The sequence below is a fragment of the Coccinella septempunctata genome, chromosome 9 (genome assembly GCF_907165205.1).
Source record: "Coccinella septempunctata chromosome 9, icCocSept1.1, whole genome shotgun sequence".
Lineage (NCBI taxonomy): Eukaryota > Metazoa > Arthropoda > Insecta > Coleoptera > Coccinellidae > Coccinella > Coccinella septempunctata.
The window spans coordinates 11834958-11848152 of record NC_058197.1 but is presented as its reverse complement, the minus strand read 5'-3'; the positions used below and the strand labels follow the sequence as shown (position 1 = coordinate 11848152).

The following is a 13195-nucleotide window of genomic DNA, read 5'->3' as shown; positions in this document are numbered from 1 at the left end:
AGCATATCAATGGTCTTTGCCAAGGTTACAACCTTCGTCACTAATTGTCTAATGTACGAAACAAAATTTCGATAGGTGCATCATTATTTCAAAGGACACCCTTTATGGGTTTTCCGCGAAAATCGATCATTTTCCTTATCGCTCGCCAATGAAAGCGTATGACCATCGTTTACTATCGTTCTTACGCACTCAAGGTACTTACCTGAATTTATATCGATATCACTGTATCCATTCATTATAACATTGAGTGGAAAATCGATAGTAAAATGTTTTATATCTTTGTTTGGTTCAGTTTAGATGAACGGTAAACAGTGGCAGCGAGGATTATGTAGAAGGGGGATAAATGGCGGGCCTGGATGTAAAAGGGTTCAAGAGCACAAATTTTGAAAAACGATGCAATTGCAAAATATCCCACCTAAAAAATATCCTAAATAAAAATAATTTTTTTTCTTTGAACTGTTTTTCGATATTTGAAAAATTTAATATATAAATTTCGAACTTAATCCTGGATGCTTTGGACTTTGGATGGACTTGAATAAAAGCTTTAAGAAAAAATACCAGCTCTGAGATCCATTCTGATTCAGATGTTTACATGTTTGATTTTAATGCTTTAATGTAGCGTAAATTTTTCAATATTTCCTACTTTCATCAGACAGTCCTTACTATTTAAAATTATGTCATTTCATCGTCAGATTCAGTTGGAAATGATCATCATAAACTGATGACGAAAATTTTGAGATTTCTCTCATCATGCACACAAAAAGTCAATTTTGCATCATTAACTAATGCCGGAGTATATTCTACGTTGTTAAGTTTCTAGCAAAAGAATTAAAGTTGCCATCCTGAGTTCTGAGTGATTAACTAATTGAAAAACATTAGAAGAATTTTGACAGTAAAGCGTTGAAACCAAATAGCCCTAATCGACCACTTAGTAGGTATTATGAAACTAATGGTAGGTATTTACAAGAATGACTCTGCTACATATTTCATTTCAATTTTTAAACCATCTTAGTTGAATAATGAAATGAAGAAAAAAGTAATGCTCACGAGGTATAATTTGTTCCAAACAATACATCAATCTAGTTTCAATTATAGAATGCTGAGGAGAGATAGGCTAGTGAAATATCGTACTTAAAAATACGAGTTTTCAATAGAGTTTTGAAACTCGATGATTCTCGAATCATCTCCTAATTTGCAACAGAATTATTTTTTTATATACAGGTACCTATACGTCACATATAATATTCTGCGAATTATCTGGAATTATAAGTCAGCAATGATTATTTTCAAAACATCAAATCTGCACAACTGTATGTAATGAAATTTCATGAGGATTAAAAACACTCTCATATGCAAATTAATTGTATTAGTGTGGTGTAGTATTTTTTTCTGTTTTTCCAGGAAAGCATGACTTTCAATCTCGATTGGGTTGTGTACCTCCAGGTGATTGTTATTGTAATTCTGTGATGTAATTTAAAATAATATGAAGATGAATAAATGACTTAATTTGATTTACATATTTCACTACCCCTCTACAGAACCTTTTAAACTGTATGGATATTATTAATAAATATCCAATTTTTTTATAGAATATTATATCCGAAATTGATCGTTCATGTAACAATTATATTTTTTTGGAAAAATTCGGATGGAATAAATCGAATAAAAATCAATAAAAAAAGTTTTGGAATTGGAATTAAATTTTCATTAACACATTCTTATGAACCCCAACTTTTTTAATCCTTTTTCGATGCTACTGAAGTATTAATAGCATATTTTTAATTGATAATTCATTTTGAAGAATTTCTAGCAAAATATGAGGTTTAAAGAGATGTCCAAAACGTTGAAAGCACCAATATCAGCATTCAATTGATACCATAATTTGAGATAAACAATTATTGCTCAGCCAATAGATTTAAGAAAGTTTCGTCGTTTGTATACAGGGTGTGAATGAATATAGTTGCAAAAAAGTTCAAGGGTTGACTTCTTGTCAAAAAATATTGTGGGTATTTTTTCAAGCAGCCCCGAAATATGGCACCTGAAGAGCAATTTTTAATTTTTTTCTCAAAACCCGAAATGAAATTGGGTAGACATTTTGTGAGAGAGAAAACAATGAAAAAATTCAGGCCTATATTGGTTATAATGGCCTGGGGTAGAAAAAGCCACCCCTAAAATTTGATTTGCAAGAGACTTTTTCCTTATTCATAATATACCATTGAAAATAATTTTTGAGCTTAATTCAGTTCGGACAAATTAGAACTCTTTAAATTTCTTGCTGAAAGTATGTATCGGTTTTCGAGAAAAAAAATTATTAAGAGGTGGGTCATATAGGCTTCGAACTTCAATTTATCTAGAAGGCAGGGATATCATGCTGACATTATATGGACATCCCAAAAATGCTTCCAAAGAATGTATGCTCAATTTTATTTTTTATTTGGTCAGTTTTCTGGTTTCTAATAAAAAAAATCAAAAATGGCTTCTCAGGTGTCATCTCATTCTGCATCTAAGCAGAAGCTGCTAACAAAATTATATGGAGGACCTACACAATTTTTTGGCATGGAATCCCCCTTAATTTTTTTCGCAACTATCCATTTAGGTATTTACTCCCTTAATATTGGAAGAAGTTGCTGTCAGGTCAGTGTAACTGTCTGAAATAATAAATAATTGTGATACAAAGCTAAATTAAAACCAAAAACTCTTGTAAGATTATTTTTAAATCGACTGAAATTTGAAATAAGGAGAAAAAATACTTTTTTCACAATAAAAGTATAATGAGCTATTTTGATAGATTTTTACAGTGAATTGATTAATTTCTAGTTTGACTGATTCCTCGAATTCAGAATTCAGCGATCGAGAGTGAATTTTGGCGGGAATATGAAAAAATGTCCGCCATGATGGTATTTTTCACCTGTAACTTTGTGAAACTCCTAGTTATGATTCACCAAGCCCTCTTCTTACCCCTCAGGTACGCCACTGCCACCTACGCTTATGAATTGATCCGTACAATGGGTTCGCTTACAACAAAAGCAGTACGCAAGACCAGGTAAACTTAGTGCTCGAAATACCTTGATGGTGTCGAGTTCACGAGGTCCGTAACGTGGTAACGAGACAGACTGATAGACCCGTCTCCGTCTAACGGTAATACACCTTGCAGTTCGCAAGAAGTTGAGGGACTCACCTTAGTTTATACTTTCGGTTGGAGGGTTATAGTTCGAGTGTTTTGACATTTTATTTCTCTTTGTTCGGTTACCTTTTTGTGTTTTTAACTTGGTGGTGTTTGTTTGTGAACTGCATTTTGGATTTTTCACGTAGCGCCGTTTGTTTGTATTTTACACACAGGTGAGTTGTTTGAATATCGCGGTGACCTTTGATGCGGTTCTTGGGAATTCTAAATCGGTCAATGATGGCATTGGCGAGAATCGATGAAAGGTTGAATTGGAGTGTTTTCGAGTTAATTTATTCATTATTTGGAAAAAAAAGACGCGCAAAGTTAATAATCAACGCTATTTTTTTATCAAAAAACTTACTATTGGATTTTTCCTGTATCAGAAATGATGGGTCACAGCTTTTGTTTGTTTATATTTCTTTATTTTATTTTGCATACGATTTTCCAATCTTTCATTTATACAATGGATAAACAACGGAAAAATGATATGGTCTCAAATATTTTTATATTTATATTTTAATTATCGGTATTTTGAGCGTGCTTTCATCCCCTAATTGACAACATGTTTTCAAAAATTTAGATGTGCTGTTTATTCATTGTTTGGATATGAAAATATCATTTGTTATATAAATAGTAAATTCTTTTCTGGATTTTTTTAAACCGCCTCATATTTAACAAAATGCTAAAAACCTAAAGAAATAATGATTTTAATAGTAATTCCGATTTGTATTGCCAAATTCCCATCCATAAATTTTAATTTAATGAAATTCTACCCATATTAGGGGAGATTCGAGGGTATGGAAAAATAACAAATTGAAATTCATGAACTGGTATCGGAGGCTATGAAAATAAATCAAAGTATTTTTTGAAAGTCGGACCCAATTGATTTCTGTTTTTTAGTGCTTTGAAATTACAATTACTGATTTAAAATTCGAAATATTCTGGTTTAGCTTGGAAATTCTTGATTGATTTTCCAGAATCAATTGAGTACTTAATCTATATCATATGTACATATAAAAAAATAAATATGAAATGAAACATGCAGGTATACCAATATCATTTTTATACAGGCCCTTCATTAAGCCCCTAAAAATTTTCTTCCCTTTTGTCTTCACAATCCTGTTATCCAAAAATAATTCAATTTGGTATACGTGAACTTTATATGGCTCACGAAATCTCAATTATTTTGGCTATGGACCCCTTTGGATACTTTTTATTGACAAAAATATTTTTGGAGCCATTAAATATCAACCGCGTATTTGAATTTCTTGAAAATTGTTAATAAACCATTATAGAGCCCATTCAATTGAATACATTTCTTATTGTTTTTTACAATTTTATCACATTTTCAGATTCTTATAAAAAATCTTGCGCTTCATGAAAAAATTGTATAAGCCACAAAAATTTTTCAATTGAATGGGATTTATAACGGTTTAATAATAATATTCAAATTCGCGGTTATTATTTAGTGGTTCCAAAAATATTTTGGCTTTATAATTGTACAATATTTTCAAAGGAATTAAAAAAATACGCGTTTAATGTTTATAGTGGCTCCAAAATAAAAAATAGGGGTCTCCTAATTTTTCCTAGAGAATCTGTCACCAAATTTTGCAGCATTAATTTCGGACCCCCTGTATAGGTTCATTTTTTCGAATTGATGTGCTGTGAATATTTTCAATACAAAATCTTTACTACCTACTTCGGAAATTTCGAAGAATTCTACACTAAAAAAGTCAAGTTTCACTTCATTTCTTTCAGCTATTCTTAATGGGTCAGAAAATTCCAAAAACGTGACTAATAACTATTGGACTGGTATTTAGGGGAATTTCGAAGCCAAATATTTACCTGTACATTTACAGTCAACCCCTAATTCATGCCTTTGTCGGTGCATTCTATGGAATCGTTCTGAAACTATTTAAAAAATAGATATTTCAATATTCACACCTTATTTGATGATATGACGTCAAAAAGGAAATATTAATTAATTGTTCCTTTGTGCTGCAGATAACTATGACATAATTAGTCGATTTTTTCAACTTTATGGGCTAATTAGAAGTGTGCATCCTATATTGATCACGTTCCATTACATGTGGCTTCCATAATCCCTCTGAAGGACTCGATATTAATTTTTTTTGCAGATATTAAAAAACTATCTTTATTGAAATGTCAATTGAAAATTTGAAAATTTTCGGAAAGATGAATTCACATGTATAATCCATTACTAAGTCTTTTCATGAGGTAAAAGTTCCAATAAGAAAATAAAATTATTCTCTAAAAATAGAATCGATAAAACCTATGTGTGAATAATTATTTTTGTTTATGAGATGCTGACAGAAGAAAGACACATGGTTTCAAGAAATTCGATACACGAAGCCCCCTCAAGAGAGGAGTACTCGAAAATATTGTTATATATTATAAAGGCAATATGCCTTCAAATTATTGATTTCAATTCAGTCTGTGAAAAACCCAAATAATTTCAGCAATATTCTTTTTTTTAAATACAATAACATTGACTGAATTAGCATTCATTCGAATATCTTCAAAATCGCATCCAGCCTGAGGATATTTATATAATTTCACAAAATTGCGGTTACATGTTGTGAATAATTCAATAGTATTAAGTTCAGTATAGCTGGGGGCCTTATTCTTTGGAAATATCGAACCTATTTGTGCAATTTGCAGTATATTTCATGCTTCGTAATCGAGAGACTTCTAAACGTATTAACACATACTGTTTTTCCTATTCTCTTGCAAATTCGAGCGTTCAACTCCTGTTTGAGCAACGAAATTGTTATGAAGTTTGTGTTTAATTGAGTAGGCACGATGCATCTCATTAATTCTACTTGTTTCGTGTCATTTTGAAAGTGAGAGTCACTTGATCGACGGTATTGTCCTCATTCTTTTATATTGTATGTGGAAATTCATATGGCTTATTTGTTATTGTTTTTGCTTTAACTTAGATTTCAGAGTCTTCGGTGAAATTATGGAAGGTTCACTCGGAATTTTTGTAATAATTTAGGGGTTGTAGAGGAGGAATTCATTATAAAAGATATGATCGTGGATTTAACAGTTTTTTCTCATTTTCACTTTTTTGTCATTAATATTCACGAAAATTGAAATATGTTACGAAAAACTGGGAGAAATGGAAATACCAACCCTTGAAATTGGAATGAGGAAGACAGTTTGGTATATATTATTAAAAAAATTTCTCCATGTATCGGAAATTTCTTCTTATATATTTTTTTTGTTATATTCAAATGCGAAAATGAAATATCTCTCCCATCAAAAATATAAAATTAATCAACATAATCATGTGCTAATGAATTAAAGTTCATGTTTTTCCACAAGTAATATTCAATAATTCGTCGAATTTATTATTATTGAGTTGAATGTTGAATGTCAACTCAAGATCCAATTACACGAGGTAAAAATTTCAAAATAAAATATTTATTCCATTGATTTGGAAAATTTGTTCGAAGTTTTTAGTGCAATATTTTTTTTTTTTAAAAGCCTATTTTTCTTTTACTTCATTAGAAATATATTATCATGTCCCAAGTAAAATTGAAGTATGTTTAATTTCGATTTGTTAAACTAAAAACGGACTAGAAGTTATTTTATCAGCGAATACATTCGTAATAATAATAGGGGTGGAATGGAAAAGCGATGGATATCATGGGAATAAATTTAACCCTTACCAAAAATATTAAATTAAATTAATAAATAATAAATAGTAAATACCGTTTTTTAACGCTATTGACTCTAATTGTAACTATTCTGAAAAATAATGAAATTCACTCTTTTACAAAATAAATTTTGTTCAAACAGTATGAGTATTTCCAATTCAATTTGGTCCACATCTGGTCGAATAAAAAATTCCTATTTTTCATTTACATTCATGTTTGCTACACAAAATTGTCTTTTAAATGAAAAAAAAGAATATAAAATGAAATAAAAATAAATAAATTTTTTCTCGGAATTATTGGTGGTGAGAATTATGAAATTTAGAGTTTATATTAACTCAAAAGTGTATCTAGATTAATTTTTTATTGGAGATGAAAAAAATTAAAGATACGATAGATTCCTTCCCATGTATACTTCGTATCTTGATTACAGTTTCACAAGGTAGATAACTGTGTTGAAGGGTGATACTACAAATTTCCTTCTGTCTGAAGCGATTAGTTTCCGCATTACAGCAACTGTTTCACGCTTGAACGCAGCAAGACCCAAAGGTACCATTGCATACTCGTATTACAGCCCTGAAACAGGATTTCCTGTCATTCTATTCATTGAGCCCTTTCACGGCGAAAGTTTAAATCGATACCCGTTAATAATAACTCAATAAAACATTTTATTGTTGCCAGGAATAATGGTAGTTGAGATTACCCCACTTTTTGCTATAATGCATGTGTGTTTCCAATGTCGATTTCAGATCCTCAGTCTCGGAAATAAGGCAATTATTATTAGTCAATGTCTTGTGGGAATGGGGCCAGAGCAGTGGATTTTCTCTAAACATATTATTATTATTTGGAAATTGTAGGTCCTGGGACTGTACAGAAAAACATTGTGAAAAATCAAAAATTGTACAGAAAACCAGATATCTTTTTAATTTTGATTCGAAGACTCGTTTTATATTCTGTAATTTCGGTTAAATTGTATAATATAATCAAATAGCTACCAATTTAGCTCATTTTTGTTCTGAGGACTAAATATGCCTTTGGGGTTTTCTGCCTTCTTTCAAGAATTATTGAAATAAAAATTATATTTATTTTTGGTGTAATATTATGGAAATCTGAATTTTAAATAGAGTGATTGAACACAAATCAATATTCACCAAATGGTAGTTTTGTTGGTTTGTCTTACCACAATAATATAAAAACCCATCTTCCCTTTTTAAAAACGATTAGTAAATTTTATGATAGAATTTCCACTCATCTACAAGAAATAGATAATATTTACTAAATATTCTATACTTTTGATGCTTCGATTTACCTTAGCGTTACATTCATGAATAATATTTATGTATTAAAATGTTTTTCCTTAATTTGGATAGATCGAACTGATTGATTTCCCATTGGTTTTTTCAGATCAAAAAACAGAAGTTGAAGTAACATTTTTAGAATATATTAGATATCATTTTACCTGAAACATGTTCTCATGTTATCAGCAGATATCTACATATTTGAAACAGGAATAATTTGAACTGGATAAGATACTGGGACCAGATAAGATGATGATTTATTTCACGATTAAAGCAATCTCAATATTTTATAATTGAAGACCTAGATTAATGTATATGTGTCATGTTTCAATTCAAAGTTGACGAATTTTTGGCTGACATAGATATAGTAAATAGATATGCAGAAACATTCTCATTTTGTTGAACATGTCTGAACTTCTGTCTTAATTTTTATATTTTTGGTGTGAAATAGAAGATCTGCGTGGATCTTGTAGGAGGTGAAAAATAACCCAGAAGAAAGTTGCTGTAACAAGATTTGATATTTCCTTTGTCTGTCTGAATATTAAGGCGATTTCATACATAATCAATAATTCTCCTAGCCTACTTCCATAATGATCTGCGTGTTATTATTAGTACCCTGGCCTCTGCAATTTATCCTATACCTAGAAGTTAGTGTGTTCAACCAAGTGTTCGCAATATATGTGAAAATGACAAATATTCTCTGCTTTCACGATACCCACAAACTAGGTTATATAAGTTTGATCGATATACAACAGAAATGTATAATTTTCAAGAGCTGACTGTGATGCAGAGGTGTTTTTTATTTGTTACTAGCTGACCCGGCAAACCTAGTTTTGCCATTTAAATTATTTCTAGGGTAGATAATAATAACTTACTCATCGTGATTGCTCGATTGGTCGTAAGAAAAAGGAATGCCTTTTTTTCTGTTCTGTATAATTTTTTTTGGGAATATTTTGTTATATAAACCTTGCCCTAACAATAATAAACACAACAAAAAAAGAATTGTCCAATTTGGTGCGATCGTTTGAACAATAAAGCATTTTGAAGTAAACCATAGATCCTCTTTTATTAATATAAGATAAGATTCAATGCAAATTATAGTATTCGTTAATTAGTAGTGAGCTTGTCCACTAAAACAGTTTGAAGGCTCTTTACCAAAAATGAGATTTTATACTCTAGATAGGAGAGATTGGGTGTACCATACAATATAAGCAGTCGCATCTCTCTTTTTCATTCCCAAATTGCCTAAAATACCTAAAGCGATAGTCGAACTATTCCCAATCATCTAAATGATAGTGATTATGTAAGTGACGATATAATCATTAAATCTCCAATAAAAAATTGTTAAATGAAGATTTCGGTTATTGACCATACACATTGGATCTAGCCCAAGGTCTTCGACCTAGAACAATGGGATCCTTAAGAATCGTGATTTAAAAAAGAAAAAATTCAATTATAGCTGATGTTGCGATTGTTACTAGTAGAAAAGGAAGTGTTGAAGTAATGAACAAGACATTATCAGACGTGATTGTTGCGTTTACTGGAATGAGAATGTGTTGAGATGTTCGTTGGTTTGTAGAATCTTTTTTGATGGTGGAAACTGTTTCCAACTAAGACTAAGACTTTTTCAAAAATGTGCCAAAAAAATTTTTATCGAAGGAGATTCAATTAAAGGGATAACATAGATAAAACTAAAGAAACCTCCACTTACAGACTTAACTAATTTCGAATCTGACGAATGAGTAAAGAGACCATAGATTAAGGTCAGGGTAAGTCTTTGACTCGTACAAATATTTTAACAGTAGAATCTTTAGGTTAACAGAATCACTTTTTTCCTATACCATTTTTTCCGAATCGGCTCGGTTCAAAAGATACAGGCTGTTGGAAAATCATCAAAAATGTAATTTTTAGTACTCACAAAATCTCACAAATTGTTTCAGCGAATGAAATAAGTTTCAGAATACAATTTTTCATTTATTCGATTAATCTTTTTCGCACACAAGACACAAGATATAACCCACGTACTATGAAATTACCAAAAATTCAAAGAGCCCAACTCTTGAGACTAAGATGGTCACTATCTGATGAATATTTGAACGTTTTTAAAACGAAAAGTATTCCTCATATTTTCTCGTATAATGTAATACGTATTGTATGTATAATTTGTATGAGTCAAAGTCTCACCCTGTATATATAATCTAGGAAACCCTCGAGGAAACCCATTACAAATATCAGCCCTGGTATCAGCCAGACATGATCTTCCCCAGTGTTAGGAACTTCTCAGAATTGTTAGGTTGGCAACGTGGACCGAAGTCCTAAGTTGAATTTTTGTTTGTTTTTATATGAGATAATTAACATGGAACACCCCCCTAAACAATTCCACTTGAACTTGACCGTTTTAAATTAACCCAAGTTTCATAATGCTGACATCAATGTCACAAAGCTTTTTTTTCAAGTCAATCCTTTTTTGTTACAGATTATTTTATGGACCATCTACATTTCCCCCAAGAAAAAATGTTACGATTCATACAGAGTGTTCATTGTTCAGCGTGCATCACGTCTTCAGTTTAAAGTCGAACATGCTCCAGAGTTTAGAAGATTACATAGTAGAAATGGAAAAACGTAGTGCCATACAGAAACCATCATCAACCTCAGACGTCAATGACGACCTTTGGGCCCAGCTGCAGCAGAAGGAAAACGACTTAGTGCTGGCAGCAGAGTTGGGAAAAGCCCTTCTCGACAGCAAGGAGGAACTGAAGAGGCAACACGAGGCTGCAATTGAGGAATACCAAAGAAAATTAGAGGTAAGTTTCTCCACAGTTCAAAATGTTGAAAGATTCCTTATACTCGAGAATTTAATTGAAGCTATTGTTGGCTCGTGTTGAGAAATTTCCCGGAAATCTGCTAAGAACACTTCCTTCTTCCAAACAATGAAAGAACAAGAACAATTCTGAAAGAATTGACTCCGAAGAACCTTCAACTCGGTATTTCGTCGACTGGTAAAGGTCATACGAATTTGTTGGTGTTGGAAAGAGCTACAAAAAACCTCAAGGATATAACCGATAGCAGTAGCCACAATTCACGCCCTCAGTTAATAGGATTATTAACATTTTCAGTTCTCAGGAGGAATAATTGTTTAATTTTGTAGTATCGAATTTATTCGAGTTATAATCACCTTACTAATTGAATTTGGGAACGTGGTTTCCGATTAAGGTCGAGTTGGATCAGATATCGTAATTGACAAGTACATCGGAAAATTTTGAAGAGTGATATGAAGTGAAGAAATTCACTCATTTAACATTGTCTAGTTTCGTGCCTGCCATCAAGTTGAAAGCCTGAAAATAATGTATTGACACGATATCAGCAACTTTTTTGCAGTTGTACAATTATATAATTAAATCAGTCACCCATCCAGATACTGAACTCGCTCAATGCTGCTTGGTTCCCCAAGAAAAATATTTTTTACAATATCTCTTGAAATACAGATCAGATCAATTTGAGGAGTAGCACTTTGATTTAGAATGAGATTTCAAAGGTTCTGGTGAATAGTTTTTGAGTCGCCAGCTCATTTTTTTCGTTTGATTGTTAACGATTGCCTGGATAGACACACATGATTGATTTCGACCACGATCTCTTCATAAATGAAACGTTTCCGATATTTCTGGCTTGAAATCTCGAAAATAACATATGGACCAAATAATATTGGATAAAGCGCTCAGCAGACATGAATACAGCTTTGCATTTGACCGGATCTTTTGACCTCTCTATTTATTTTTGTAAACCAGCGTTTTTCTTGTAGATGCTAACCAAATTTTCATGATTTACATTGTATCCTCCATTTGAATCAGCTACTCGTCAAATAATTGGCCAATAAATAAGAGTCTCGTTGCACAATTTCGATAAAAATATGAAATGCTTTTATTGAAAAAAATACTTGAGAAAAATATCTGAAATTTCTGGATAAAAGATTGAGACGTAGTGAATTTCCAATTGTTTCTGGTGATGTTACCTTGATATCGAGAAAAGTCAAAATGTCTTCTTCATCTGAATCAAATAACATCGATTTAAATTTAAAAGACATAGCATATCGAAATTTCACCTAATTTTTCACATAAAACCACCCTTATTTTGTTCCGAAAGCTGATATTAATCTAAAATATCTTGTGATTTGACAGCTCATCAGAATCCTTCAATTAAATAATGAAGAACGAAATTATAAATGATCTTGTTATTAATGAGATAGAACCACAATCGAGTTAGTTTTTAATATCAATCCGAGTTGCGTGTTCGAAATTTTTAAAGAGGGAGCTTCTTTTGAAGAATTCCTCATCATGGTAGTGATGATTGAAAAGCATTTATCGATTGATTGAAAATTGGGCCCGAAGAATTCATCTACCTGTAGAGATATTTTAACAGTAGATTCTTGAGGTCAAAAGAAGCACTTTTTTCCTCTACCGCTTTTTTCGAAACGGCTCGGTTTGAAAGATACAGGCTGTTGAAAACCATAAAAAATGTTATTTTCAGTTCTATCTCACAAACGGTTTTATCGAATGAAATGAATTTCGGAATATAGTTTATCATTTATTTGATGAATATTTTTCGACGACAAGATATCATCAACGTTCTCCAGTTTTCTCATTATAACTATTACATACCATAAAAATTCAAAGAACCCAACTCTTGAAACTAAGTTGGAAGCTATCTAATGAATATTTGAACGTTTTGTGAAATAAAAATATCTGTGACATTTGAAAAATTGGGTACTTTGGTTGAATTCAACTCTGTTAGGATCCACCGATGTATAGTGTCACAGATTTTAGCTGAAGGTAATTTTGTTTTTCCAGGGGTGGCACAGCTCATTATGGAAATTTAAAATGGCTATATCTTTTTATCAGGACCGAATCGGAAAAAATGGTATAGAAAAAAAGGGTTTCTTTTGACCTCAAGAATATACTGTTTAGATATTCGTACGAATCAAAGACTCACCCTGTATACAAGACGAGCATCTCCAAAATGCTCAGCATTTGAACTACAAAAACCAGTACAATAGT

At 31.6% G+C, this 13195-nt stretch overlaps 1 protein-coding gene across 2 annotated transcripts in view; it reads left to right on the top strand.

The window, feature by feature from the left end:
- Window positions 1–3044: 3044 nt before the first annotated feature.
- LOC123319795 (bicaudal D-related protein homolog) overlaps window positions 3045–13195 on the top strand; it is a 29130-nt gene continuing 18979 nt past the window's right edge. The window contains exons 1-2 of one of the 2 annotated variants that reach the window (XM_044906736.1): window positions 3045–3339; window positions 10621–10948. In XM_044906736.1, the coding sequence (XP_044762671.1) occupies window positions 10724–10948 (225 nt within the window). In that variant the 5' untranslated portion in view covers window positions 3045–3339; window positions 10621–10723. The remainder of the gene's footprint in view (window positions 3340–10620; window positions 10949–13195) is intronic. The other variant, XM_044906735.1, reaches the window with a different exon arrangement.